This window comes from Cheilinus undulatus, linkage group 2 (genome assembly GCF_018320785.1).
Source record: "Cheilinus undulatus linkage group 2, ASM1832078v1, whole genome shotgun sequence".
Lineage (NCBI taxonomy): Eukaryota > Metazoa > Chordata > Actinopteri > Labriformes > Labridae > Cheilinus > Cheilinus undulatus.
The window spans coordinates 13,323,902-13,351,197 of NC_054866.1; the positions used below are offsets into that span (position 1 = coordinate 13,323,902).

At 40.2% G+C, this 27,296-nt stretch overlaps 1 protein-coding gene across 1 annotated transcript; it reads right to left on the reverse strand.

Annotated features, from left to right (window-relative positions):
• Positions 1 to 1,121: 1,121 nt before the first annotated feature.
• On the reverse strand, positions 1,122 to 26,525 carry farsb (phenylalanyl-tRNA synthetase subunit beta). Its single transcript, XM_041809627.1, has 18 exons — positions 26,402 to 26,525; positions 25,453 to 25,508; positions 24,917 to 25,071; positions 24,056 to 24,128; positions 23,803 to 23,918; positions 23,296 to 23,446; positions 23,101 to 23,209; positions 21,425 to 21,495; positions 21,281 to 21,342; positions 17,726 to 17,777; positions 17,241 to 17,302; positions 16,305 to 16,512; positions 16,142 to 16,222; positions 15,033 to 15,125; positions 13,298 to 13,415; positions 11,247 to 11,399; positions 2,327 to 2,474; positions 1,122 to 1,934 (listed from the first exon to the last, which is right to left on the reverse strand). Exons 1-18 carry the CDS (start codon positions 26,457 to 26,459, stop codon positions 1,157 to 1,159), a joined length of 2,544 nt encoding a protein of 847 aa, XP_041665561.1. The 5' UTR covers positions 26,460 to 26,525; the 3' UTR covers positions 1,122 to 1,156.
• Positions 26,526 to 27,296: the final 771 nt, after the last annotated feature.

Below are 27,296 nucleotides of genomic sequence, written 5' to 3' on the forward strand. Positions count from 1 at the left end.
TTGCAGCATGCAGGTCTACCTAGAGCTTTAACATGCCAACTGTCCTCCATTCCCCTTGATTCAAGAACCACTGTTCTTTACTTCCTGTCCATGTCATCAGGATAACTACCTATAAAAAGTCCCCACTTCTTATGTTGGTAGAGACTTTTATTTTAAAGAAGCAATATCAGGAAATGAGTGTACACTGCAGCAATTTGACGTGTGTTATGTTGCTTCTAATGTTGGTTTGGGACTCAAACACTGGACAGATCCATCGGAGTAGTCCTCCTGTTGTAGCATTTGTCCGTAGTTTAGTGGATTACCTTCTACTGCACCCTAAATGGATATTACTTTCTTGACTACTGTGGATACTATATTACACTACTATTTTTTCATGATTTTAAAAGTTAGTCTTATATACTTGTTCTGTTGTTCACTTAAATTCAGACTGGTGGGTAACAACACAGCCTTCTGTTATACAAAAAACCTAAAATACATATTTTTATTGCTTCACAGGGACTTTTTACTGACTACCAACGCCCTGTCACTTCTCTTCAAGGGAGAACCCAACAAGTTTGCACCAGTCTGGAGGATCCTATCAAAACCAGTTTAACTGAAACTTTGTATCTTGATTTTAATGGCACCTGCTTGTCTCTTCTCTTTCACTCATTTCACGGTACGGGTTGGAACAGGCCACCTGCTCCAACATCTAAGTCCAGTGACTGTTTCTTTAGGAAGCAGTGATGAAACAGTTAACCTCCCTATTGCTACAGTAGAGGTTGAAGGAATGCCGGTGCACCTGTCAGACTGAATTTACAAGACGGCTTGTTATCTGCACAGCTCGCTTTCATATGGGAGGCTCCAAGCTGCAACAATTTCCTTTTGAGTTGAAAGAAAATCAGAAGTCTGCGTACTTGTTACCGTCTAAAAAGTAGGCCAGAAAAAGGCAATCAAATCACTTGTTCAAAAGTTAGAATGGCTTTATTTGATCTTTGACTTAAAGACTTTTTATGAAAGGTTAACAGTCAAATCAATAAAGAACCTGAGCTTAAGTTTCTTTATTACATGGACGTTGGAAAAGTGGTTGATCATTTTGTTTTTTATACATCATCTCACACCAAAGACCAGAGAACATCATATGGTACCATTCAGTGAATTTATTCAGCGTCTGTGTGATTCAGATCTTATTGAAGGCAGCCACATCCACAGACTGAACATATTCCTCAAAGGCGGTGATGGCCTCCTCCAGCAGGTCTGTTCCCACTTTATCATCCTCCACAACGCATCCTATCTGCAGCTTCTTGATACCATAGCCCACCGGGACCAGCTTGGACTGCCCCCACAGCAGCCCATCCATGCTGACGCTTCGGACGCACTCCTCCAGCTTGCCCATGTCTGTTTCGTCGTCCCAAGGCTTGACGTCAAGCAGGATGGAGGACTTGGCAATGAGAGCCGGCTTTTTAGACTTCTTGGCGGCGTACTCTGCCAGGCGCTGCTCCTTGATTCTAGCAGCTTCTGCGCTCTCTTCCTCATCATCTGAGCCAAATAGGTCAATGTCGTCGTCGCTGGTGTTGTTTGTGGAGGCTGGGGGAGTAGCTGGTAGCACAAACTGACTCTTAGCTGAAGGAAGTCTGCTTCGTTCTCTCTGGAAGGACTTGATGTGGTTATACCAGCGCAGGAGGTGGCAGAAGGTCGGCGAGGGAGCAGAAGGGATGGCATCAAATACTGCAATGTCTGCCTGAGATGCCACAAAGCCCTCTATGTAGCTTTTATCTGCCAGAAAGTCATTAAGAGCTTTAAGGCCGGTGGGTGTGAGCATGTCACCAAACACAGTTTTTGTGGACGTCAGGCAGGAGGATGGGACCTGAGAGGAATCTTCTTGCGTGGGGAACTTGTGCTTGAGGACTTCCTGCAGGGGGACGTCATGTGTGAGGGTGGTTTCAGCAGTGTGGCCACTGGAAGAACCAAGGCAACAAAGCAACAGGTAATGAGTCACTGAGTTTAATTACCATGCTTCAACCCCAAGGCACAAGAAAGCTAAATTAAGAACAGGCATGCATGTACAAGCCCCCACACAGATGTACACCATTCACTTCAGGAACACAAAGAAGTCTTGTTAATCTTTAATTATTCAAACTTCAGCAAAAACAGCTTCTGATTTATAAAACACAAAATGTTTGCAATATTTAAGCTTAAATTTGTTTTTTCAATTTTTTCATGCACCAGCTAAATTAAAGCTTATCAACGTTTTTATCTTTTATTTTCTTGTTGACTCTTACTGACTCTCGGTTTATCTATAAAATAAGTATTTTTGAGTTAGGGTTTAAGTTCAAGAAGATGAAATCACAGGAAGGGCTCGATGTCTATCTCCAGGGCCGAGCAGGGCATGGTCAGCTCAAAGCGTGTTATGACGTCTGGGTGGAGGACCCCAAGACGACCCACACTTTTACCACAGACGAAGATCTCTGCACAGCGACCAGGGAAATAGGTGGAATCTGGAAGGAAAAAGAACAACAGATATAAATGATTACTGAATAAATTGCACATTAAAATATTACTTTGCTAAAGTATTTAACAATGTGCAACAGGTAGATCCAACTAAGTACTCTGATTGGACAAGAGGCCTTCCATTAGTAAATGGACATGCCAAACAGACTGTTTCATATATCTCCCATCCATCCATCCAGGCAACTGCTCATATTCTGTTTTTGAAGGGCAGAACCACTGAAAAAATCTTGGAGGATGAAAGTTCTGTCTGTCTTATTCATTAGAGCGACAAATTACATAGTGGGCACAGCTCCAAAGTCTGAACCTGACGCAGTATCCACTATTGTTGTCATCTGTTAGTTAGTGAGGCCAGTTGTTAAGACTATCTCCCACTAAAGCCAGTTGGGAGAAACACAAAAACATCTATTCTACCAAGAAAAGCTTCAGTGTAGTTCTTTACTCAAGAAATGCTGCCATTTCATGTAAAAACTGCCGCTATAGCTACATCCAGGCCAATAGCTACACCAGTCGCCTTTGTCAGATTGCAGCTCAACAAAACTCTGTCCATTGCTACCCCCTCTTTCTTGAACACTTCTGATTTGTCCAGCAGTAACAATAAACAGTACTTGTATTATGAGCAAGAGTCACATGTTGGTCATGTTTAACTGCAGTGTAAAAGTAGCCTTACATGCTTCTGGGTCATTTCCCTTAGTTAAGAATCAAAAGGACTATTTGATTCATCCACTTATATTTCATTTTCAGAGGAAATTTGTTGTAATTTCCAGCATTAGTTTTCTTTAAATCATTTCAAAGTGGAATAATACCATGACTAACAGTTCTGTTAATGAATGAGCTTCCTATGGTGCACCAGAATAGCAGATTAGAGGAGAAACAGCAAGAGGAAACATAACAAACACAAGAGTTGTTGAACTCTGCATTAGCCTGAGTGTCTTCTTCAACCTGACACATGGATTGTTCTGCTGTTGGCTGTTACAATCTAAGGGGACGTTTGCCATATTATAGGTGAGTTAAATGAGTGTTTTGGTTAGCTCCCGTCTCAAGGGGGTCTGAACTTGCGCCATGAGGAGGCAGAGGCATGGGGTCTACCTATATACAGTACATACAGTTAATGAGCATTATGCTCGAGTGGTTTTTGCATATTGTTCCACTGATTATGAGTCAGTCACAGAGAGTGGGCAGCACCAAGCTGCCTCTCTTGTTTCTGGATTTTCTTTTGACAGTCATTTATTCACCCACACTGGAATAAACGGATCATTGTGAACTAAACAAACCCTAAAATGGAACCATGTCCTGTTTGCCACAAGCATTTTTCCCAGGAAGTGAATAAAAATCAAAAGCTCTAATGGTCAGGGAATAAGCTCTCTCTCTATTGTTTAATATCAATCATTGGTAGAGCTGCTTGGTTTATGTGAAAATGTCACAGGTCATTACTCTTGAGCGACTACCTCCGCAGGCCATTTGGCTATAATTAGATCTTATGTATCCATCAATTTCAGACACACACTTCCTCTATTAAAATCTGATGCTCCACTGTGTCAGTGTCATAAGAATTTAAGGTCACTCCAGTCCAGAGGGAAGACGACGCTCCGACGACAAAACGCTTGTCATTGTCAGAGCTGTTTTGCTCACTATGTTCAAAATCACTGACAGGCAGAGAGACAGACTTCATAGAGATCTAACAAGATACAGAGGTTGCCGTGACAACAGCCCCACACATGCACAGACATGGCATTCTCCCATAGTGCAACGCTTCTTCCCACGCTGCTTTGCTAATGGCTTCCAGAGCCCACTGCCTGGATGTTCACTCATCACATTGTATGAAGGCTTACAGCACACATGGGCTGTACTTTGTGTGGGCTCCTAAGCAGGGATATTCTACCACTTAATTTGGTTGCCTCTTCTGTCTCCATCAGGGGAATTAAATCAACAACAATGAGCTCGTCTCCAACCACATCATCTAAATGTACCATGAGCGTGGTGTCATGGAGACCATATAAATAGCTCACTGGTATATCCTCAATAACCAATCAGTCAATGAAAATGCAACACTTGAGCCAGGCCACTTTTCGCCCACTCTTGTCCAACTTTGAGCTTTCAGAGCAGTTGGAGAGTTACATGGTTGTATCAGGTAACCCATTTAGCCGGCTGATATTGCCATAGCAGCCAAGTGGTTGGCAGAGGAAGCAAGCAGGAAACAATACAGAGTACATCACGTTCAGTCTGTTCCTTTTTCTGCATTATGAAATGATAATAATTGACTCCCCTTGTGTTTTTTGTTTGAAGAAGTGACTTTTTAAATGTGAAAACGACATTGGATAAACACACGGCCTCCAAAGAAGCTGTTAGTGTTTTAACTCAGTGAGCTGGTAGACCTTCAGGATCTGTACTGAACAGAGTTAAACATTGTGGTTATCTGGGATTTTATACTTCAGGGAATATTTCAGTGTTTTTCAAGTTGGGTTGTGTAAGGCACTCATTCCCAAAGTCTGGGTTGGGATCCATGGCTTGGTTGTGGGAGATTTTTTTGGGGTCGCCAAATGAGTTTTCAGAATTTCTTTGCTACAGTATTTGACGAAAGATTTATATCCGCAGCATACATTGTAGCCACATAGGCGACACTACCCTTTAACACTCTGCAGCATAATAAAACAGAAAACAAGGCTCTACCAGCCACTGGGTGGCAAAAGAGATAAAGTCACAGTTATGGATGCTTGATTAAAAAAAAAAAAGAAAGTCATTGTTCCAGACTGGACCGCCACTGAAAGCCCAAGAGGACAAGAATTCAAAGAAAGCCATGTGACGGAGTAGTAAAGCAAATTGAACTAGACGTTTCAATCCCCTCGGATAGTTGGCGCTCTCGATGTTAGCCGTCGGACTTGCGTGGTGAAAGGGAGGGTAGGTATATCATTGGGGTCATCAGGTGGGCACCCTGCTTCATCGATGTTGCGTTAATTTAAGCCACGACGTCTCCAGAGGGCTTAACGGTGTACCCAGCATCCCAGGTACACCCCCCTCCATGCCATACCCTCAAAGTCACTCGATGGACTTTGCATGGCAGGGGTGTCCTTTTCCCTGAGCCAGGTGTACACCTGGCTGCATACTGCCTGTTTCTACTTTTTTCCCAGGCGTTGTCATTCCGCCTTATCCAGAGCCAATTGCTGCTTTTTTTTGGCAGCACTTGATAAGGCTTTGATAGCCTGTTGGAGGCTATTTTTCTCAACAGACAGGTGGTGGATGTAGCAACAAAGCCCCTGCACCCCACCTCTACTGGGAAGATGACTGTTTTCCAGCTGTTCTGAGATGCTTCTGCTGCTAGGTCAGAATATTTGTTTTTCTTCCTCTCAAAAGCTTCTTCAACACCGTCTTCCCATGGTACCGTCAGCTCCAAGACATAAGCCAGCTTTGCTGTTTGAGACCACAGGACCATGTCTGTGGAGTGCTGTTGTCACTATCTCTGGGGGAAACACAAGTTTTTTTTATTCAAGTCCACTTCCAATCTCGAGCCGCCTGCAGAATGCTTGCATCCTTTGGTGATGTTTGGTGCTCTTGAGGATGGCCTGCTGGTATAAACTGTCTGAAGTGGACCTTGTCTGATGTTTGTGGGAGAGCATTTATGGTGGTTCACTTCTCTTCCAGTGTTGACGCCAACTCTGAGTACTTGGTTATGTCGCCAAGTGTAGCGCCCTTGGGTGAGACTGGTAGTGCACCCTGATAGAATGTGCCTTAGGGATGCTGGTGCTTGACACAGAACAGGTGGGATCTTCTCCATACCACAGTTTCAGATTTGGGGGGAAAGGTAGCAGGTCGTACATGGCCCTGATGATAAAGGAAAGTAAAGTGGCCCCCTCTAGGCTCATAAAAATGGAAAGCGCCATGTCAGGACCAGACTGAGCCCAGAATTAATGTTATTCAAGCTAGCACTAGCCATCAGCTCAACCAACCAGCCAAGGATGGTTCAGGAGGCAGACTTGATAAGCAATAACATACAGAAAACTACATTGTTGGGTCACGATGGCTTGTGCCTTCTAAAAAGTGGATAAACGGAAAAAAAAAAAGTTCAGGAAACACTGGTATGAGGCACCTGGCAACAGTAGTGGCAATCAGGGGTGGAAAGCACTCTGGGTCATAAAAGCATCTACAGTAAGTGGCATGTCATCACCACTCAAGTTGAAATAGATCATTTTTAGATTTGCTTTATTTAAGTTTATTGTTTTCTTCATCAATGCCACAGACCCATACAGCTGATCAGGGGATGACTTTGCCCTGTAGCAGGAGAGCACATATCTGACAATTGCCTCACAAAATACTGTCAAAACATTCAGTTCTTCGAAGGCTTTCCACGAGATTTTTGGAGTGTTTTGCTGTGGTTTCAATGGGGTTGAGATAGGGGTTTTGTGTGGGCCAGTGAAGTTCTTCCACAACTCATCAAACCATTTCTTTACAGACCTTGCTTTGTGCATAGGCGTGCAGCTATGTTGGAACAGGAAAGAGCCTTTCTTAAACTGTTGCCACAAAGTTGGAAGCGTAGCCTTGTCCGAAATGTTTTGGTATGCTAAGCATTAAGGTTATCCTTCACTGCAGATAAGGGGGCCTAGCCCAAACCATGAAAACAGTCCCATGCCATTATCTCTCCTTTGCCAAACTTCACAGTTGGCACAATGCAATCAGGCAGGTAGCATTCTCCAGTCATTTGCTGAACCCAGATTCACCTATCTGATTACTAAACAGAGAAGGGTCATTCGTCACTCTACAGAACACATTTCCACTGCTCTACAGTCCAGTGTAAGTATGCTTTAGACCACTCCATCCGATGTTTGGCATTGGACTTGGTGATGCGAGGCTTGCATGCAGCTGCTTGGCCATGGGAAGGGGAACTTCAGCTATGGAATCAGCAGAGTGTTATCATCTTTTACGCACCACGCACTTTAGCAGTCGTTGACCCAACTCTGAGATTTTACACGGTCTTCCATGGCTGAATCGCTGTTGTTCCTAAATGCTTCCATTTTCTAATTATATCACTTACAGCTGACTGTGGAATATCCAGCTGGGATAAAGTTTCACGAACCATCTTACTGCAGAAGTGGCATCCATCACAGTACAACACTTGAAGTCACTGAACTCTTCAGAACAACCCACTCTGTATCACAAATGGAGACTGCATGGCTAGGTGCTTGATTTATACACCTGTGGCAACAGGTCAGATCAAAAACACGTGACTGTAACTACATGGCCAAATACTTTTGTCCATATAATGTAGACTCTGCAGGACTGCCATGGCACAGGAGAACACAGATGTGACAACACTCTCACATGCTGCAATAAAATCATTTAAAATATAACCAGTCCAGTCTTGCATCCCACCAGTTATTTGAGGTTGTATTAAACATCAGTACTCCTCTTAAAAAACACTTATGAGGTGGAACACTTGATGTCAGTTATTGAACAAATGACCACATATGAACTTCAGGTCTCTTTTGTAACAAAGGCTATCTGGGCCAAGACTTTACATTGGACACAGTTGTTAAGTGAAACACAGGCATCTGTCTCTTAAGTGGTTTCTACTTCCACTTCTGATCCCCTGACTCGTTATTTCATCCTCTTCTCCCGCTGAGTGGAGGAAACTCGGCTAACGTGTATTCCCTTGGCCACTCTCACTCTGTAACGGTGAGTTAGTCATAGTGCTGATGGACACATCCTGCGGTGTTTGAGTCTGCTTCAGGTGAGCTCTCAGGCTGGGGTCATGGCCTTGTAATGGGGTTAAGGACACGCTGACATATGTGGGGAGGGGGGGGTCAGGCTAATGGTGCATAAAGTGTGGAAAAAATAGAAGTGAAGGTAGACTGAGTGGGGGTGCGTGTCCAGTGAGTTGTGCATTAGAGCAGGCACACAGCCCATTTTAGCTCCCTTTTAGGTGTTTGTGTGTCAGATGGACAGTCTAAGCACCCGTGGGTGGTGTTGTATGTGCCAGCCTGTCTTGCTGCTCAGCACTGCAGTGTGTGACGTGACTCCCATGGACTCGTCCACACTGCAGATTTTACACGCTCTTGTAGCTCTTTCCTGCTTACACCTCCAGCCGTCACCCTGTCTCTCCCCACACATCCTCCCCAGTCTCATCCCTTCTTCCTCTCCACTTTCCGTCTCCCCCCTCTCCTCACTGCCCTCTTCCACTGATACTTGAGCCCATTGATTTGCAGTCAGAGTGGGCCAGCAGTGGATATCCTGAGGCGTGACCTTGGAACATGCAAGCCAAGGAGAGAGAGAGAGCGAGAGGAAATGCAGAAAGTGGAAGGACTGAGCAAAATCCAAGACTGGAATAATGTATGAAAGTCTCTCTGGGAGTGTGAGAGTCAAAACGCATACAGATCGACCTGAGCGACGCTTCAGAACATTTCTGGATTTCACAGCAGATCAGATGCATCACAGAGATAAAATTGAGTCTAGGCCTTTGAAGAGTAACGAAACAGCCAGACAACCTATTTCAAGCTTATACCCAAGGGTATTTAGTGCTAGACCTATGCCGTAATACCAGAGTTAACTTCAGTGGTAGTAGTCCACTTTCAGGGGAAAAGTAAACATTTTTATGGCAAAAGCAAGCTCCACCAATCAGAGATGTAGATGTGCTATTGCAGGATTGTGGCTGAATTAGTTTTTTTCCCATCATGTCACACTCAGGTAGCTCATGGCTAACCTGCAAATTCCAAATTGCCCATTTTCTGGGCACATAGCAATTTGCTCGCCTATTGGATGCATTTCTAGAGTAATGCGTAAATGTGGCTTTTTTATTGAAGTATCGTAACCCTTGGTTAAATTTATAAAATACTGGCGCACAGATGGTGGAGTGGTTTAAAGTGCGCACCACGTACATGGGCAGCCCAGGTTCGAATCTGGCCTGTGGCCCTTTACCGCATGTCTAACCACACTCTCTTCCCTGTTTCCAAGTCTATCCACTGTCCTCCTCTTTCTAGTAAAGGTACGAAAAGGCCCAAAACTAAATCTTAAAAAAAATTTACAAAATATCTTGGCACATTTTGGCATTGCTGTGACAAATAAGCTAACAAATGCACTCCAAAAAATATAAAGTCTATTTTTTCCTGCAGTTAAATTATAAAGTAAAACTGTCATATATTTTAGATTCAACACAAAGTAAAATATTTCAAGAGTTTCTGGGGTTTAATCTGGATGATTACAACTTACAGCCCACGAAAATCAATAATCCACCTTCTCAAAAAGGACAATATTACAAAACAATCCAAAAGGATTTATAAAACAGAAAGGTTTACCTTAAGAGAAAATTCTGCTCTGCACTCAGTTCTTGGTCTTTGTTTACCCAGATTACATGATGTCAAGCCAATCAGTATGTGGCACTGCTGGTGTGTTTTGAAGCCCAGGTTGCTTTGATAGTAGCCTTCAGCTCATCTTTATTGTTCAGTCTGGTGTCTCTCATCTACCTCTTGCCATTTCCCAAGAGATTCTCAATGGGGTTCAGGTCAGACTAATTGGCTGGTCAATCAAGTACAGTAATACCATAGTCAGCAAACCAGTTTCTGGTAGTTTTGACTTCACTGTGGACAGGTGCCAAATCCTGCTAGAAAAGGACATCAGTTTCTCAGCAGATGGAAGGATGAGGTGCTCTAAAATCTCCTGACAGATGGCCGACAGCATTGACTTTGGAATTGAAAAGGCACAGGGCTCAAACATGCAAGCAGATGGAACGACACCCCAAACCATCACGCCATGGAAACTGAAAACACTTGACTTCAAGCACCTGGGATTTTGTGCCTCCAAGATCCTTCAGACTCTGGAACCTTGACTTGCGACGGCCCAGTTCTTTCTCCTTAGCCAAAGTGAGACAACGAAGCTTTCCTAAGTTCTGGAATCTGCGTTGTTTGACAATCCTCAGAAGGCTGTGCTCATTCATCCCTGTTGCCTGTAGGCCTTTTCTTAGCACACTTTCCCCTTCAAGTCAACTTTCCATGAATGATTGTGGCTGTGTGAACTGAACCAGAGTGAAAGAATGAAGGCTCAGGAAACCTTTGCAGGTTTCTTGAGATCTCAGGTCGACTAGAGCTCTTCTCAAGACTGAAATAACTGATAAAAACTTAGACTTTTCCACCATATTCTACTATTCTGAGATACTTTTCTTTGATTCTAGTGATCTATAAACCGTAATCAGGATTACAACTTCACTTTGGGTGTCTAGAATACATGCAAATTCACTCTCTAAATTAAGTTACTGGGAAAAAAAAAACTTTTTTCTAACATTTTTAGATGCACCTATATACTTACATCTGTAATAAGCCAGTATCATGCTTAACAATACAGTTTAACATTATATCAATAAAATCAAATGCATCACAAAGTAATGCATCTAATTTGTGTCTCAGCCACTCAAATCTTTCCACAGCTCTTAATCAAACTGACTTTGGACGCTGTGTCTAAATCTGAGTAAAAGAGAGAGTCGGTATGTCAGACGATGAACAAAACTGCGTAAGATGCTCCAGTAATAACCAAACCCAAGAATGCAAATGCTGCTCATCACAGACAGGATTTACATAATCTCAATGAAACCAGCCCTTCAACCTCTCGTGACCCAGACTCATTCATTTCACCAGCATGGTGTGTAAAAGAGATGTTCAAAGTTAAATCTGCCCTGGGATTTTCCAGATGCTGTATTAATCCAGTCTTAAGATATTTACTAGTAGAGCAAGCTTCTGGATGTATACTACTTCAGATGTTATTGTTGGTTTCCATGCTCTTACCCTCTGCTGCCTGGATGTGGTATCCTTCACCGTTGGCTGGCTGCACCTCCAGCAGCTGCATGGTTCTGTCCAGCAGGCCGTGGATTACCTCGAAGCCCGGGCTCTTGTTGTAGTAAACGGCACAGAAACGCCGGCTGTTCCTTGCTCCCACATCTGGTCATTGGGATGAAGAGGAAGGAGAGTGGGTGTTCAGAACAAAGCTACACCAGTGACTGATAAAAGATCTGATCTTCATAGCCCATCTGTGTTAAAATAGTCATCCTGATTTGGGGCTGGGAATTTTATCAAGTCCAAGATTCATCCATGCATTTATAATTGAGAAAGAGGACAAGACAGTATTGTTTATATATACACATATATATGTATAGATAGAGGAGAGAGTTTTATATAATATTTAGTAAAAGAGTCTGTCTGTCTTGATATTGTTTAGTAGATAATCTATTGAAAATTGATTTGAATGCAAAATAATCATTCAATTTATTGTATGTAATAAAGGAAGCACATACATTGTTAGTAAAAATCTAATGATATTGATAACTCATTGATATCATGGCATCATATCAAAGTCCCAGACACTCAATATTGTTATTTCTTAGTATCAGGTAAAATCCTGCATAATGTCTAAATTGCACAAATATGTTGGAAACATTTGGAAAACTGGCAATGAGCAAAAGGATCACCAGTTCCCTCCATTTTTCCAGATGTTTCCAACCTATTTGTGCATGTTTTTATACAGTGCTCCTTCTCTTTTTTGGTTACAAATCTGATTGAAAATCATAAGGTTTCTGTACTTTATGATACCAGTGATCATTAAAATAATTGGGATTAAATCACTTTGAAACACATGATATTTAAGAGAACAGAAAATTTAAAATCTCAATATGCCCAAGTGTATATTACATACACAGGCTTAATGCTTTAGACCTGTCTGATTCACCTCTTTGTCTCCAGGCTGATCAGGAGTTAGGCCTTTTATAAACACGTAGATGGCTATTTTAGAAAACAGTGCATTTTTTTCTGTTTTAATGTGGACAAAGATGTTTTTTAGGATGTAGCACGTGCAGACAGGATTATTTCTGTAAACGCTGGAGGACAAACTCCATTTTCAACAATACCAGTTTACATGTGGACTAGAACTTAGTTTGAGAGTGTTTTCAGTATATTGACAGCCATGGATTGGCTTTGAAATCCCCCTTCATGAACAACAAAGCCTGAGTGACCAAAAATGTCAGTCACCACTCTGGCTTCTTCATCTTATATTTTTCTAAAGTCCATGATCCTGGTCTACCCTACGTACATCATGCAAATGTTTGCCAAGTGTCATTCTGTTGCATTTTTCACATTATTGTAATTCTGAGAGGATTTAGATGTCAGTATCTTAATCAGTACAAATGATGGACATCCATCATATTTCTATGTAACTGTTTAAAATAAAGTCCGTCAAAGACAGAAAATTTTTGGTAAGCAGCCAGGTATGCTCCAAGCAGGCAGCACCCTGAGGTTCACCATGAGAGCATCAGAAATATCAGAAATATTCAGGCTTTTAAAACTACTCATAGTGCTCAATACTGGGATGAATTCCTTGATCTGTTTTTGACTGATAAAAACTGAAGAATCACCCTGCAGCCCCTCCTCAAACCCTTATTTTAACATGCAGCTGTTTACTGTTTTTACCTTACTTATCTAACCACATTTAAAGTTTCTAAGAGCATGTAGTAAATGTATTTCTAAGTTACAATTAAAAACTAATATTTGAAAACATATTGTCCTGATCTATAATAAAACATTTGATTTAGATGGTTCACAAGTTCATATGTTTATTATCTAGCAATGATTTACAGCTGTAGCATTCCTATACTGAACCAACTGTTTAAGGAACTACACATTATTTTATTACACTGTTATTAAGGTATTCACCTCTTAAATCAATGGATTATTAGTAGCATCTCTCCAGAGTATGAAACCATTGAAAAAGTTTGTTGGGAACAGTTTGGAGGCGTTATGTAAGACTGAATGATTTCCTCCTTCACTTCACACATGCAGACGCCCACCTTTGGTCTCATCCTTCAGCACCACATCAGAGATCTCGAACAGTTTGAGAGGAAGGGGCATCTTCCTGTTGGCAGCGATGGTTTTCAGCAGACCTGGGAGCAAGGAGGTGCGCGCCACCTGGTGGTGAAACAGAGCGGTCAGGCTGGATACTAAAGCTACAATCCTTTCCGAGAGGAAAAGAGCGCCTTCTGCAGGAACAATTGAAATATCACTCATCACTCAGGTGACATTTACAACATAGTTTCTCACTGGCTTATAATTCAAGCAATGTTCCTTACTAAAGCTCACATATAAAGAGGGTTTGTTTTTCAATCACCTCAGTCATTTTCAAATACAATCAAGTGTTTGCATGAGTTGCAACCTTTAGCTGTCATTAGAAAATATTTTTTAAAAAGCAGAATATTTTTGTTACAATATTTCATGTATGTTTTCTGGATTAAACATTTTCTTAAAGATTTTTTTGGGAGGGGCTTATGACTTATTGACAGAGGTGGACAGTGGACAGAATCAGAAACAAGGATGAGAGAGCTGGGGAGAGACATGTGGGAGAGTGCCACAGGTTGGATTCAAAGACCACTAGGCCACCTGCGCCCCAAAATATTTTAGCATTACAGGAAATATTACTACAAAGACAAACTTCAGACTCAGACTCCACTAAACAACAGAAACTTTAGTCTAGAAGGGATGGAGAAGGCTATCTAGATTACTCTTTTCCCAGAAACAAAGATTTTCTGACACACTGTCCTCATGCTGGGTGATTTTTTAAGTTGTTTTCCAATATATTAATATATTTTTAAATAGAGCATGTGGTAAAACAAATATCTATGAATATAATTTATACATTGATTTGAAAAGAAAAACAGATTCCAGGCCTAATCCTTACAGAAATGACTGGTTACTGTAAGTAGCACTAACAATAGTATGCTTATTGACCACAATATAAGAGGAACACGGAGGAGGAAGATCAGAGAGCATGGGTAGGTGTGAAGTTATGAAGGAGAACAGAGAGGCACAGGAGCGATAGGTTATGAAGAGCCTTAAGGCTAAGAGGAAACAAAGGTCTCAACTTGAAGCAAGAGAAACTGCCAAGTTGGCTGCTGTCGTGCACTTTTATTCATACAATAATACTTCTGCCTTCATGCAAACCAGAGAAATGAAATTTAAATCAGTTAAATTCCATGCAGCATTTCATTTTGGTTTCCCGTTTTAGCTTGCATGACCAGTGTGCATGAATGGCAATAAGGTAATGGGTTAGGAGTTTTTAGGTGTAATAACAACAGTGAGAGGGTTCTGAAACAATGCTAAAACCTCATGTGAATTAAAATCATCACAAGTTTAACCCATTAAAGCCTGAAAACACAAATTATAGCCAGAAAATTAAAATTTTTTAGAACTGAAATGTTTATTTCACTTTCTACTGAAATCCAAAAAAATCCAGATATCCATAAAATTTAACATATATAATTTTTTGTATCTCATTTGATACATTAGGTGATCTTGGTAACTGATAATCCACTTGAGGGCATTTTTATCATTTACCAGAATGTATTCAGAAGTCTTTTTTTGTAATTTGTGATCATATTGATTAGATAGAGATATCATAAAAGTATGTATCAAATATGATACAACAGGCTTTAATGCGTTAAAAAAAGACATTCGACAGAATCAAACACCATAATACAAATAAAGCCTTAAATATAAAAGCCCCAAAGAGCTTTGTTTGGTCTCATTTACCTGGAATTCAGCAGTTTTAGGGTTGGAGATATGAACAGCCTTGATGTCTGAGATCTTCTTCCCCAGCTTGTCTGCAATATCTTCTTTTGAACACTACCGGAAGAGAGAGAGGACACTTTGAGTTGAGAATATTTGGAGGAAAATCATTTAATTTCCTGCTGCTGCTAAGCATTAACCTGCCTTCAGAGGTGATGCATCAGTTGAGGAGTCATGTAAAAAGATTATCAGGTTGATTCTGAAATATTACATCCACCTAACTTTTAGCTATTATTAGTGGGACATGTTCATACAATGGTGTTTTCATGGGGGGTTACATGTTTACACATAAATGGACATTGTTTTCACTCCAATAATACTCAGTCTTTTTCCTGCAAGCCAACTGTAAATGCCCCAAGTTGGATGAACTTCGTGAGATCACAGCACGAAATATTCAAGAAAATTCACCAGGAGCAAGCATGAAGGAGGTTGCAATCCCACTAAAGCAGCTTCATACTTATCTCTGCCCACCAGCACATTTTAGTAATGACTTTTTAAAGATAAAGGCTTTTTAAGCCTTTATTTCTAGAGGGGGACAGTGGAAGGAATCAGAAACAAGGATGAGTGAGTAGGGGTGAGACATGCAGGAAGGGAGCCAGCTTGACTTGAACCTGGGCTGCCAGCTTACATGGAGCTTGGCCATCTGAGCTCCCCATTGCCAGCACATTCAACTCCACCTGTTTATTCATCCAGTGAATACACCCAGTTGAACCAAGTATTAATAATAAGGCCCATTGAAATGTCAGACTGTCACTTCATCTGCTGCTGTGACTTCTGCAGCATCTTTTTGACATTATGTCCTGCCTCCAAAGACTCCTTTCAGTCAACAGTGCAAGTTTTGGCTCAACTCAATTTTTCAAGAGTCAGGCTATAAGGACATTTTCTTAATATTCTCAGGAGTGCCGACTAGACAGAATAAGTCTGCAGCAGGTTTTGAGTTGAGCCATGGGGGATATTACTGCTCCGGAGTACACAGTAGGTTTTAATTTTCAAGCAAAGGATTGTTTCATTTCTTGCTTCAATGCAAGCACAGACCCACTAAAACTTTATTATTAGAGTAAGTCTCTACCCACCAGGGCAAAGTTGAGGGCCTCTGTGAATCCAGCAGCTGCCAGGTCTTGTCTCAACAGCTCTGTCAGTTTATTCAGAGGAAACTGTGGAAATAAAAATACATAAATATGATCGTACACCTCTATCAATGCCACACAACTACAACCATGCAGAAAACTCAGGTACCTGGTTGGCTATGGTGTAGGTGCGTGGTGTGGTGCGGGTGATGTTGTTGAATCCGTACGCCATGGCGGCGTCCTCCATGATGTCACAGGCATGGATAACATCAGAGCGTGTGGGCGGGATCTCAACCTCGATCTCATCACCGACACCGGTGGCCCGGGAGCGCAGGCACATCCTGGTGAGGAGCTGGGCAATGTTCTCCGTTGATTCACTGGCAGGAGAAACAAAACAAACACTCTTCATGAAAACAATGTCAGAGGCTGATCCGACTGTTAGCAGCTGTTTGGCATTAAGCCTGCGTAATATTCTCAAAAAGCTAAAACACTCACAAGTACATAAATTTACTTAATAATATGGAAATAGAGGAGTTAGTTTTTATCCAGAAGTAAAATAATAAAAGGAAAAAATTGATCTACCCCATCATGGATGGGTTAGGGTTAGGCTTAATCCAAGCTCTAAGGGAGATTTCTGGGTTTTCACAGCCAGCCTTAAGTGGACTCTTGGGAAACTGCATATTTCTGCACTTGATTGCTTCATAACCCAAAACTGTTTTGTTCCAAAAATAAATCTGAAAATGATTCTATTAAAAGTCACTTTAAATTTGTACAACTGAATTTGAGCTGACTCAAAGTTTATTAAAGGCCTGAATGACTTTAATTCTGTTCCCCTTTGTTTTCATAATGTTGACTGAGATACTTGGCCCAGATGGGGGGAAATTAATAACATTCATAATAACATCAGTAACCACAATTAATCTAAGAAAATCATCACAATCAGCTATTGGACAAATCTGTATTTTTTAGTCAGAAACAATATCAGCACTGATTTTTCAATGGGCAAATCCCAGGACAAAAGAAGAACACATGCACACATTTCAAACCAAACAAAATAAATTGCCTGTAGTTAAATTGTTACACAGAGTGGCTCGATATGACTTACTTTATGCCAACTTTTTTGTTGACGAATTCACTGGACAACCTCTCTGTCCTGTAAGCCAACTCCTAAAAGAGAAATCAAAAGAAAGTTGAAGAAATTCATGATAAATGAATGTAGGTGTTTTTTCCCTCAATCAGTTTATCTACAATTTGCCATAAAATAACACATGAAAGGACGAAAACTTTAAAAATTAAAAGCCTTCTCTTTTTTGGCACTATGTTTAGTTTCTACCACAGGAACTTTCCATAGGGGATGGAGATGTTTAAAAGAAAGTTTTTACAGCTTCACTGCAGAGACCAAAGTCTAAATTAAGTCTAAGTATCTTCATCTGACTCCTCAGAGATGTGTGTGCCTTGGGTGTGATCTAAATTTATATTCTGTCTCTGTAACAGTTTAGTTCAGTATTTCAGGGATGCACCAGCCATACAGAATAATAAATAATGACAAATGTTTTTATTAATGTAAGAAAATGGCAGTGAGCATTATACCGGGTATTTGCAGATCCTGCCATCTGGGTAGACCACTTCAGCTTCCTCAACCCTGCAAGAACACAAAAGAGGAAAAAATCTGACCTTCACTGAAATGCATATTCTTTAGAACACTGGCTCCCAACCTGGGGTCCAAACATCTCGGAGTAGGGGGCAGGGGGTCCGCTCAGAAGTTGTACACAAACATCTTTGGGTATGATAAACATAGAACTATCTTCTTACAGTTTTGGCCATGAAAAAATTATGAAAACTGATGTTGATTTTTGACAGCTTTCCAGTTATTTTTTATTTTGTATGGATCTGGGGGGGGGGGGGGGGGGGGGGCTCAGATTGGGTTAGATACAAGTAGAGGGGGCTCTAGGGGAAAAAGGATGTGAACCACTGCTTTAGAAGACTGTACAGCTCTTTAATTTTACTTAAAAATATATGTAGCATAGACATGGATGAATAATGTACCTTTGTATTTTAAGTTTTTAATTCATGTTTATTCCCAACAGTCAGAGTGCTGCTTATATTTGATTTGTATTATGGACTGATCTCTTTATCGCCTTCAAGAACAAAATACCAAGAAAGATTGTTTTCATGTGTAATTCTACTTGCAATAAACTTGATTCTAACTCTGACTGACTTACATTACTTAAAACATTTTAGTGTTTGAGTTTGGTATTGGGACAAGATTTAAAATTGTGAGAAAAAGTCAAATATTTCCTGAATGTCTTTTTCTGTTATTTAAAGAGTAACTAAATCTTTACAACAATAATTCAGCTAAAAACCTGTTCATATGGGTATTTGGTAGTGTTGTTCATCACTTAGGGTCTAGACCTAGACATGTGAGTGAAATGAATTTTAATTCTGCATTTTGTGTTAGAAATATGCATAGTGACTGCCCCCCACTGGTTGAAACCCAGCTATTACAACTGACTTTTTCTGTTGGCAGATTTTGTGGCGAGTGATGTTTCTGATGCCTGCTATCAAATAGCCAGCTTTATAGCTCACACTGCTGTTTACAGCTAACAGCAGGTTCCACTAAACAATGACATCACTGGAATACTCTAGGATTGTGGGTAGTGGGGCTGCTTGATTATGGCAAAAATCATTATCACAATTATTTATATCGGTATTGAGATCATGGTTATGAAACACAATTACGCGTGCATTTTACAACATCTGCATCCCATGTATTGATAGAACCTATAAACTTTTTTAACTTTGTTAAAAAAAAAAAATAATAATAATAAATGAAAATAAACAAGTGGAAAACTCAGATATATAAAAAATAATGCTATATAATAACAAAGAAGAAACAAACAAAAACTTTTGTGGCCAAAATATGACAACAAACACTGAAACATTTACCACCTGACAAAACCTGTGGACAAAACAAGTGTAACAAAAATATCATAATTATCTTCTTTTCATAATTGTGGGAAGCCAATGATTTAAATTGAAACTGGATTAATTGCCCAGCCCTAGTGAATAGCGTAGGGTATTTTCCCAGACATTACAAATAAGCCATGTTTTCACAAAACAAGGATGACGGCATATAAACTCCAAGTGCTGAGCAATTAATCCAGTTTCAATTTCAATCACACCTTTGGCATTCCACAATCAGGAAAAAGATAATTGTAAATAAAAGGTTACTGTGCCACGTGCTGTGTTATTATTTTGTCAATGTGGTGAAGGTTTCAGTGTTTGCTGATACTTTCGGCATGAAGGGGTTTTTTCAGTTTATTCATAGATATTGTGTATCAAAACTTTACATATTGTTTTTCTCCTATCTATATTTATTCATTGCTTGTTTAAGTTGTATGAATGCATGTGAATCAGAAAATGCACATCAGTGAGTTATCGAGTTTAATAATCCTGATCCCAATACAATCAAAATAATTGTGATTATAATTTTTGGTGTAATTAAGCTCGTGGTAAGTCTACTTTGGACTGTTGAGACATTATAAGTGACTATCAAGTGCACAGGAGCAGCTGATGAGACCAGTAGTCAGGAGTGAGCTGGCATGTCATATCCCTCCCAGCCCTGTCAATGATGTTCAAATAGTTTTAAATTCCAGCGTAGATGCACCTCAGCTGAAACTCTGGGGTGGTTTTACTCTTTAAAACTGATTAATGTTGGGAATTTACAGTGCACTCAGAAAGTATTCAGACCCCCTTCACTTTTTTCACTTTTCTTATGTGGCAGCCTGATGCTATGGTCCTTCATAAAAATAATTCCAAGATTGTGGTATCAGGCTGTGGCATGACAAAACAGAGAAAATGAAGAGGTCTGAATTCTTTCTAAATTTACTGTAAGTCTGTTATAGAAGTATACTGATGCAGACACAACCTCATCAGTGATGGCAAAATGAGACTGGATTCAGCTGGACAGAGCAAAGAGGAAGTTTATAAGTAAATAAGCAAATCTTTGAATCTGGAGGATGAAGCAAAACTGACAAATGATGGAAAACAGCTTCTGTGGATGGTTTTCTAACTGTAAAGATAAGCCAATAGTATACTGTGATTCACTGCTCAAATATTCCACAATGTGTAAGTTTTTATCTATGAGCAAAAACACATGTTTGACAGTTTAGACTATCACTCACATGTTTCTGTGATGTAAAATGTTGGATGTTGTGTTTTCTGAAGACACATTTCTCCAAACTTTCCCATGAGAGGTCTGGTTCACTTAATGTCATCATAAATCAGAAAGTTAAAATCTGAGTCTCCTCTGTAAAGACATCAGCTGGGGGCTGCTGGGAAGAGCTAACAGTGCATCTGCAAGTCTTCAAACCATCCTTAAGTCAAAGCAGTACATCCTAAAAAACCAAGATCTCACTGATTAACAGCTAATCAGTTTAAAAGTCAACAGACTGCAGCGGGTCTCATATCACTCTTAAAGGGGACATATTATGCAAAATACACTTTTTCAGGCTTTATAACAAAAATATGTGCGCCTGGCCTGTGCACAATCCCCCCAAGAATCAAATAAATTCACCCCCTCCCCCCTCTCTTTCTGCATCTTTCAGAAAATATGTGCTGAAACAAGCCGTCCTCAGATTTTCCCCTCATTATGTCATGTGGGGAGTAAGCCCCGCCCCCAGGTTTGAGTGGCCCTCCCAGCTTTGAAGAAAGTTCCGCCCTCCTTTCCTGATCAGGAGAGCTACATCCATTAAGCCACATCCATTTCCTGAGATGGCCGGAGTTAGGGGCGGAGTCAGACAGCTCATTAACAATTAAAGCCACAGAAACCGCTAATTCTGAACAGGACTGAAAAAGAGAGGTTCTTAGACATGCAAAAATCCAATACTGGATTGTTTTTTAAAGCAACAAACTTCACAGGCATGTTTTGGGGACCGCTGAGACCAAAATAAACTTGTCTTAAAGGGGTAAAACATGTGAACTTTAAGGGTTGGATAGATGCACTATGTATTCCAACAGAATGGTACCCAAAAAGTCTCTTAAATCAACATTTCTCCACCATTCTGATGCTTGGTTCAAGCTTTAGCATATCATCTGGGACAAGTATACTTAATGAAAAGGTTAATGAGTATATTTAAGGCTTACGTGAAAGGCTGTGCACAATACTCGCTGAACATGGTCACCATCATGTCCAACACAATCTTTGCCTGGAGAAAAAAAAAGGTGATTTTCAGGTCACTTTTTATCTCTTACACAGAATTATAAACATGAGTCCGTTTTCTGTCGTACCTTTGTCTGGTCCGTGGCTGTGCACTCAATGAAAACGTTCTTTGTGTTGAGGGTAATTTTTGAATGATTGCCTGAAGACATGCAAGAAACAAGGTTAAGTTATTAACAGAAATCTTTTATTGAAGGTTGGACCTTTATTTGTTTCAGTTTAAATAACAACACATTCATTTAGCATAACATGTCCTACATTAACACAAGTTGTACCATAAAAATCTTGCTGGAGCGATGGTGAAAATATTTATTTACTGTTATTTCAACCTTTAATTCTATCTGTGAAGCCAGAATAAACAGCCCTCTTCAGTCAAGTCACTGACTGACACACATTTCTTTAGCCTTCATCATGGTCAGCTCACTGTGATCCTGAAAAATGCCGCACATCCTATTAATTCATTGGCACAGTCATCTCCACCCTCTCTTTCTTTTATGGGGACCGATTTTGAAGCTCAGCTTTTGTTTTCCTCATATTTCTTAACATCAGAGACGTGTCACTGTTGATCATCCTGATGTTTGTTCTGTTGACAAACTTCCAAGTACTGATTTCTCTGCTAAGCCAAAATGATGCGAAGATGTAATGGGTGGGTGGCATTTGAGTAATAAAGTGATTTTACAGGCATTTATGTGCTCAGTACTTGGTTGGAGCTCTTTAGCACAAATGACTGTATCTTTGATGCAGCATGGCATGGAGCCAATCAGACTGTGGCACTGCTGGGGTGTTGTGAAGGCATGGAGCCAATCAGACTGTGGCACTGCTGGGGGGTTGCTCTGATAGCAGCCTCAGCTTTGACAATGCTCTGAAGGCTGAGCTCATCCCTGTTGCCTGTGCACCTTTTCCCCTCCAGTCACCTTTCCATGAATATGCTTTGATACAGCCTCTAAGAACAGCCTCCCTCTCAGCAGTGACCTTATGAGTCTTATCCTCCTTGTGAAGCGTGTCAGTGATTGTCCTCTGGACATTTGTCAAGTCAGCAGTCCTCCCCATGGTTGTGGTAATGTGTACTGAACCAGACTGAGAGAACGAAGGCTCAGGAAAACCTTTGCAAATTGGACTGCATTAGTGTTTATAACATTCTCCTTTGTGCACAGACAAGTGACTGCAGAAATGATCCCTGCATATGCCTCTGTTTGATTTTTCCCCAGTATATTAAAATATACTCAACATATATGAATCAAACAAAAAAATTAAAGAGATACAAACACAGCCATGGATGCACTCAGCAGAAAGGCACCAGTTTACATGGTTACTAGTTGAAGTTGGACATGATCTTTTTTCCAATTAGTTTTGCAGGTCCCTGTGTTGACTTCTAACACAGAATAGTAGTTGTAGTTGTGTTTTGAAAGATTGTACAAATGTGAACAACTGTGGAACTGGTTTATCTGCGTCATAATTTATGCCATTGTTGTTCCTGCTGTTACTAAGTCACATCTACATTTCCTCTGTCTCCACATTCCTCTTACTGCTAATGAGTACTGCATCTTGTGTAAGTATCACGTTACTTTCTGAAAGCAAACACATCCGCTGTGCCAAACCAACACAAGGGATGCCTGGCAGCCAACATGCATAGGTATAGTAATTGGCAAGTATATCATCAATGTTTCCTTATTTACAATGTTAGACAATAGTGGAAGTACATTAGAAAACAAAGCTTAAGATACACAACAAAGGAGATCAAACCAACCGTTGATGATGGGAGGCATGGACAGGACTACACCATTGCTGTCATAGATGATGGGGTACACGGGCTTGTCTTCAATAATGTGAAGGTAATGCCTCAGGTGACTGTCCGTCTGTGGGAGCAAAGAGAAACACACATGGTTAGGTACATTCACACAAACTGCTCTTTTCACCAGCATGAAGTCTGTTAACTTCTCACCTTGTAGAGACTCATGAGCTCAACAGCAGTGTACTCTTTGGTCTGGTTGAGGGGTTTGAAGCAGATTTCACCAGGAGGTTTGGCTGTGTATGTAAAGGGACCACTAATGGTGTCCAGATCATGAGTCCCAATGGCTACTAGGCTCCTCTTTCTATACAAAAAGAGCAATTATTTCCAAACAGTTAGTTTAAAACTATGTGGCGTAGTGTAAGCAGCAGATACAACTGGCTATTCTCTAAAATGTAGCTTTATGCATGTTAGAAAAAATACATGAATGGCTATTTCATGAGTTTTCACTGTAAACTACACAAAATATGTGTTTGCTGTCCGTTTTTCATTTCCTTTCCACAGACGACTGTTGGTATAAAGAGAGGAGAGCTGCAGGTGTTTGAGAGTATTGATATGAAAACTGCAGCAACAAAGATGAGTGAGTCAAAATATACACATACTGAATAAGAAAGAGATGAAAGCATAACCAAACACATATAACTAAGGAAATTATCTGACCTGCAGATGTTTTGGTGGAGTTTCTCCTGCAGCTCGATGAAGCTGTCATAGCGCTCCTGTGTGAAGGTAATATTCCTCAGCACGGCTGCCACAGCATGAGGTCGCACTGCTGCAGTCTGCACAGAACAAACACATAAATAAACAATTCAGTTTCAACCATTTTAATACACAGATCTATTTAAAACAAAACTAATGGTAGGTACAGGCCTGAAATTGTTTTAAATGATTGAAAATCATGAATATTTAAACCAACCTCCTTTGTTATAATCAGCTTTTGAGTCTCCCCACTGGCTGGGCTAACACGTCTGTAGCGAGGCGCCTCCAACCTGAAACACAAATACAATGGATGTAGCTTCAGTGAAGCAATAAATCTAATGTTCAAAGGCTGTGAGAAACCATGACAAATACGTTTTATGCATTTGTTATACAACAGAAGACTGCTGTTCACAGACGGGCCACTTAGAGGTAATGTAAAATTGCTAAATATACATTTAAAAAAAAAGCTTCCAAATCATGCAGTAACAAGCAGTAATCCCAACTTAGATGTCATGGGCTTGTTCATTGAATATCAAAACCAGACCCACTCAGGGAAGTTAATCCCCTTCTCTTTGAGCTGCTATACATTGTGTTTTAGTATGATTGTTAGGATTGGTCTGGTTGTATTCTGATTGCTGAATGCATAACACACTGCCCTTCACAGGGGTAATAAAGTGAACCTTAAACTTTTTATGGGAGGACAAAATTATGTCAAGAAACCTCTGTGGATCACTGAAGTTTTCTGTGGCCGTGCACCCAATAAACTGAAGCTAAAAGTGATGATAATTCAAACAGTTATTGGTCTTTTAATTACATCCCTATTTGTCCAATATATTCAGTGTTTCAAGAACAATTTCTGATTTCGCTTTATACTGACTTGAAAAGAGAACAGTCAGGCATGCCATCTTTGGTTTAATGCCATCACAGCACAACTGTACCTTTTTTCATTCCTAAAAATATTAACCCTCTGGACTGATGTACAATCTGGACTGAATATTTTCAAACTCTGCATGCAGGCAACAGATATACTTGAATTCAGAGTAGTGTTTTGAGGTTTAAGAAAAAGGATACCACTCACTTATTCTTGAAGACCTGCAGCCCACGGACCAACCCCTCCAGACACAGCAGGTCATAGCGATTAGCTGGTACATCGATCTTATACAGGATGACGTCAGATGCTCCAGATGCCTTAGAGTCACCCTGCTCTCGGCTGATTATCTCCTTCTCTGAGGTCTGCAAGAAAGATCAGAATTTAGCTGCCTGGTAAAAATTTCTTGTGTTATGTCTGAATTCTATATTTTGAAGTATTTACACTGTCTGAATATATATTTTACAACCTGTGGTAGATATAAACACTTCCCAATCATTTTATTAGGTACACTGATTCAACTGCTTTTTAACACAAACATCTGGAATGTTTAAAGCCAGTTGAATCTTCTCTATTCTGATGCTTGGTTTGGGCTTTATTTTGACCATGTCTTCATAACTAAAAGCATTGGATGCTGTCATGTGATTGGCTGAATCAATATTTGTGGTAATGACTAGCTGAATAGGTGTACCAAATGAAGTTTTTGATGAGTGTTGTGATTTGGTCCCTTTGTGAAGTTCACTTACAATTTCATCCAGCTCCAGTCCAAACTCAAAGCACAGTTCGTCGAACTCCTCATCGGCTAAAACAAAAGGAAATGGTAAATTATTCAAAAGGGCTTCATGTATCATTTATGACAGGCTTATTCTGGATTCTGAAAATCATAATAATGAGTACATTGATTCTTTTCATCAGAATTTTATTATGCCATCTCAATGTTTTGTGTGTGTGTGTGTTTGTTTTTAACGAATTATTGTCTACCTCTTAGGTATAATAAACATGTAAACAATAACATACTCGTTTTTTGTGATTTAATAATATTATTTAGTTTATTAATAGTTCAAGAATTAATCGTCTGTTCTCTTCAACACCAGCCTACTCAGGTTTAAAGACAGGAGCCGGTGTTTTGGCTTAACGGGCTACCGTGTTTACCAGTGGCTTTTGGCCGACTGCGTCCATCGTTGTCATAGTGACAACAGCTGTTTAAAACATAAAGTCTTCATAAATGCCTCTTTGATTAGTTAATCATTAAGACATTTAAATATACTTGTAAAATACGTCTGTACTTTAAAAAATAAAAATGAAGTGATATTATTGCAGACTTATCCTTCGCCAGCTCGCCATGGACTGTAGCTAACACGGTCACTCGTTGAACCGAAACACCGGCGGAAATGATGCAACCACGTTGACAGTTGAGTAGAGAGATGGTCACACTTCAGCATTACTTTTTCTTTCATTCAACAATTATAAATGAACTTGACGAAATCTAAAATTGAAGTATCACTTTCATTGTTCGAGATAACAGTAAACTCGATTAAAAAATGATATAAGTTAGCTGCTCGGTAGTTACTGTTGGATCACCGTTGGGCTAATTGGTCTAAACAACTCTGACTCCGCATTTAAAAAGACAAAGGATCTCTGATAAGCTTAAGGACTTCTTGTCTATTTCTTGGATGTGCAGTGAATATGACTTACTGTAAGTTCTTCCCAAAGCTTTGAAAAGGAGATCCCTTTTCACTCCTACAGTCGGCATGTTGGCTGCTAATCCTCCTCAACCCTGTGGAAAAGGACCCCAGCTGTCGATTCCAGCTGTCTGAAGCAGTGCCTGAGCAAAAACCAGCTAAACAGAGACGGCAGAATAGATACCACACTACTACTGTATACTATGGGACTCTGTGGGGACAAAAAACACAAGAGGGTCCTCCAATCAGTGTTCTAAGGAGCCCAGAAGGGACATGGAGGCAAAAAATAAAAATTATAATGGCTCCGTAGTATTCATCACCTCATGATCTTTAAGTTTAAAATAGCCTGACCCTGACATTAAAAAGCAAAATGTACATCTTTTTTTCACCAACCAGAATTCACATTACTATTATTCCAAATGTTACTTTAAAAACCTTGTAATTTGAAGTTAATACAAGGACAACCCAAATAATAAAAAAACAAACACTGTTAAGTAAAAGGAAGTTATTCAAGCATGAAAACTGCATAACACCTACAGGTACTGTCACAGGTGTTAAAAATGATCTTTTTCTTGAATATCATGGTGTGCCTTTATATTTCATCTCGATCTTGGGTGTTTGAAAACCCTTGCTCTAGTGGGAGAACTTAACATCAGCATGAAAAAAAGATGAATAGAGAAAAACACATAAGTGACCTACATGAGTTATCAGCTCATGACTAGATCATGACTGATGAACCACCATCATCTACATATTTGGGCATTTTCCAGCCAGACAAAATGGTCAGGATTCTGCATAATCTGAGGAAGATGGTGCCCCCCAGCTCAGCATGCATTGCAGCATGATGCCTCATCCTTACAGTCGCTATAGAGCTACTAGAGTTTTTTGTGTTCACATTTAACCTTTTT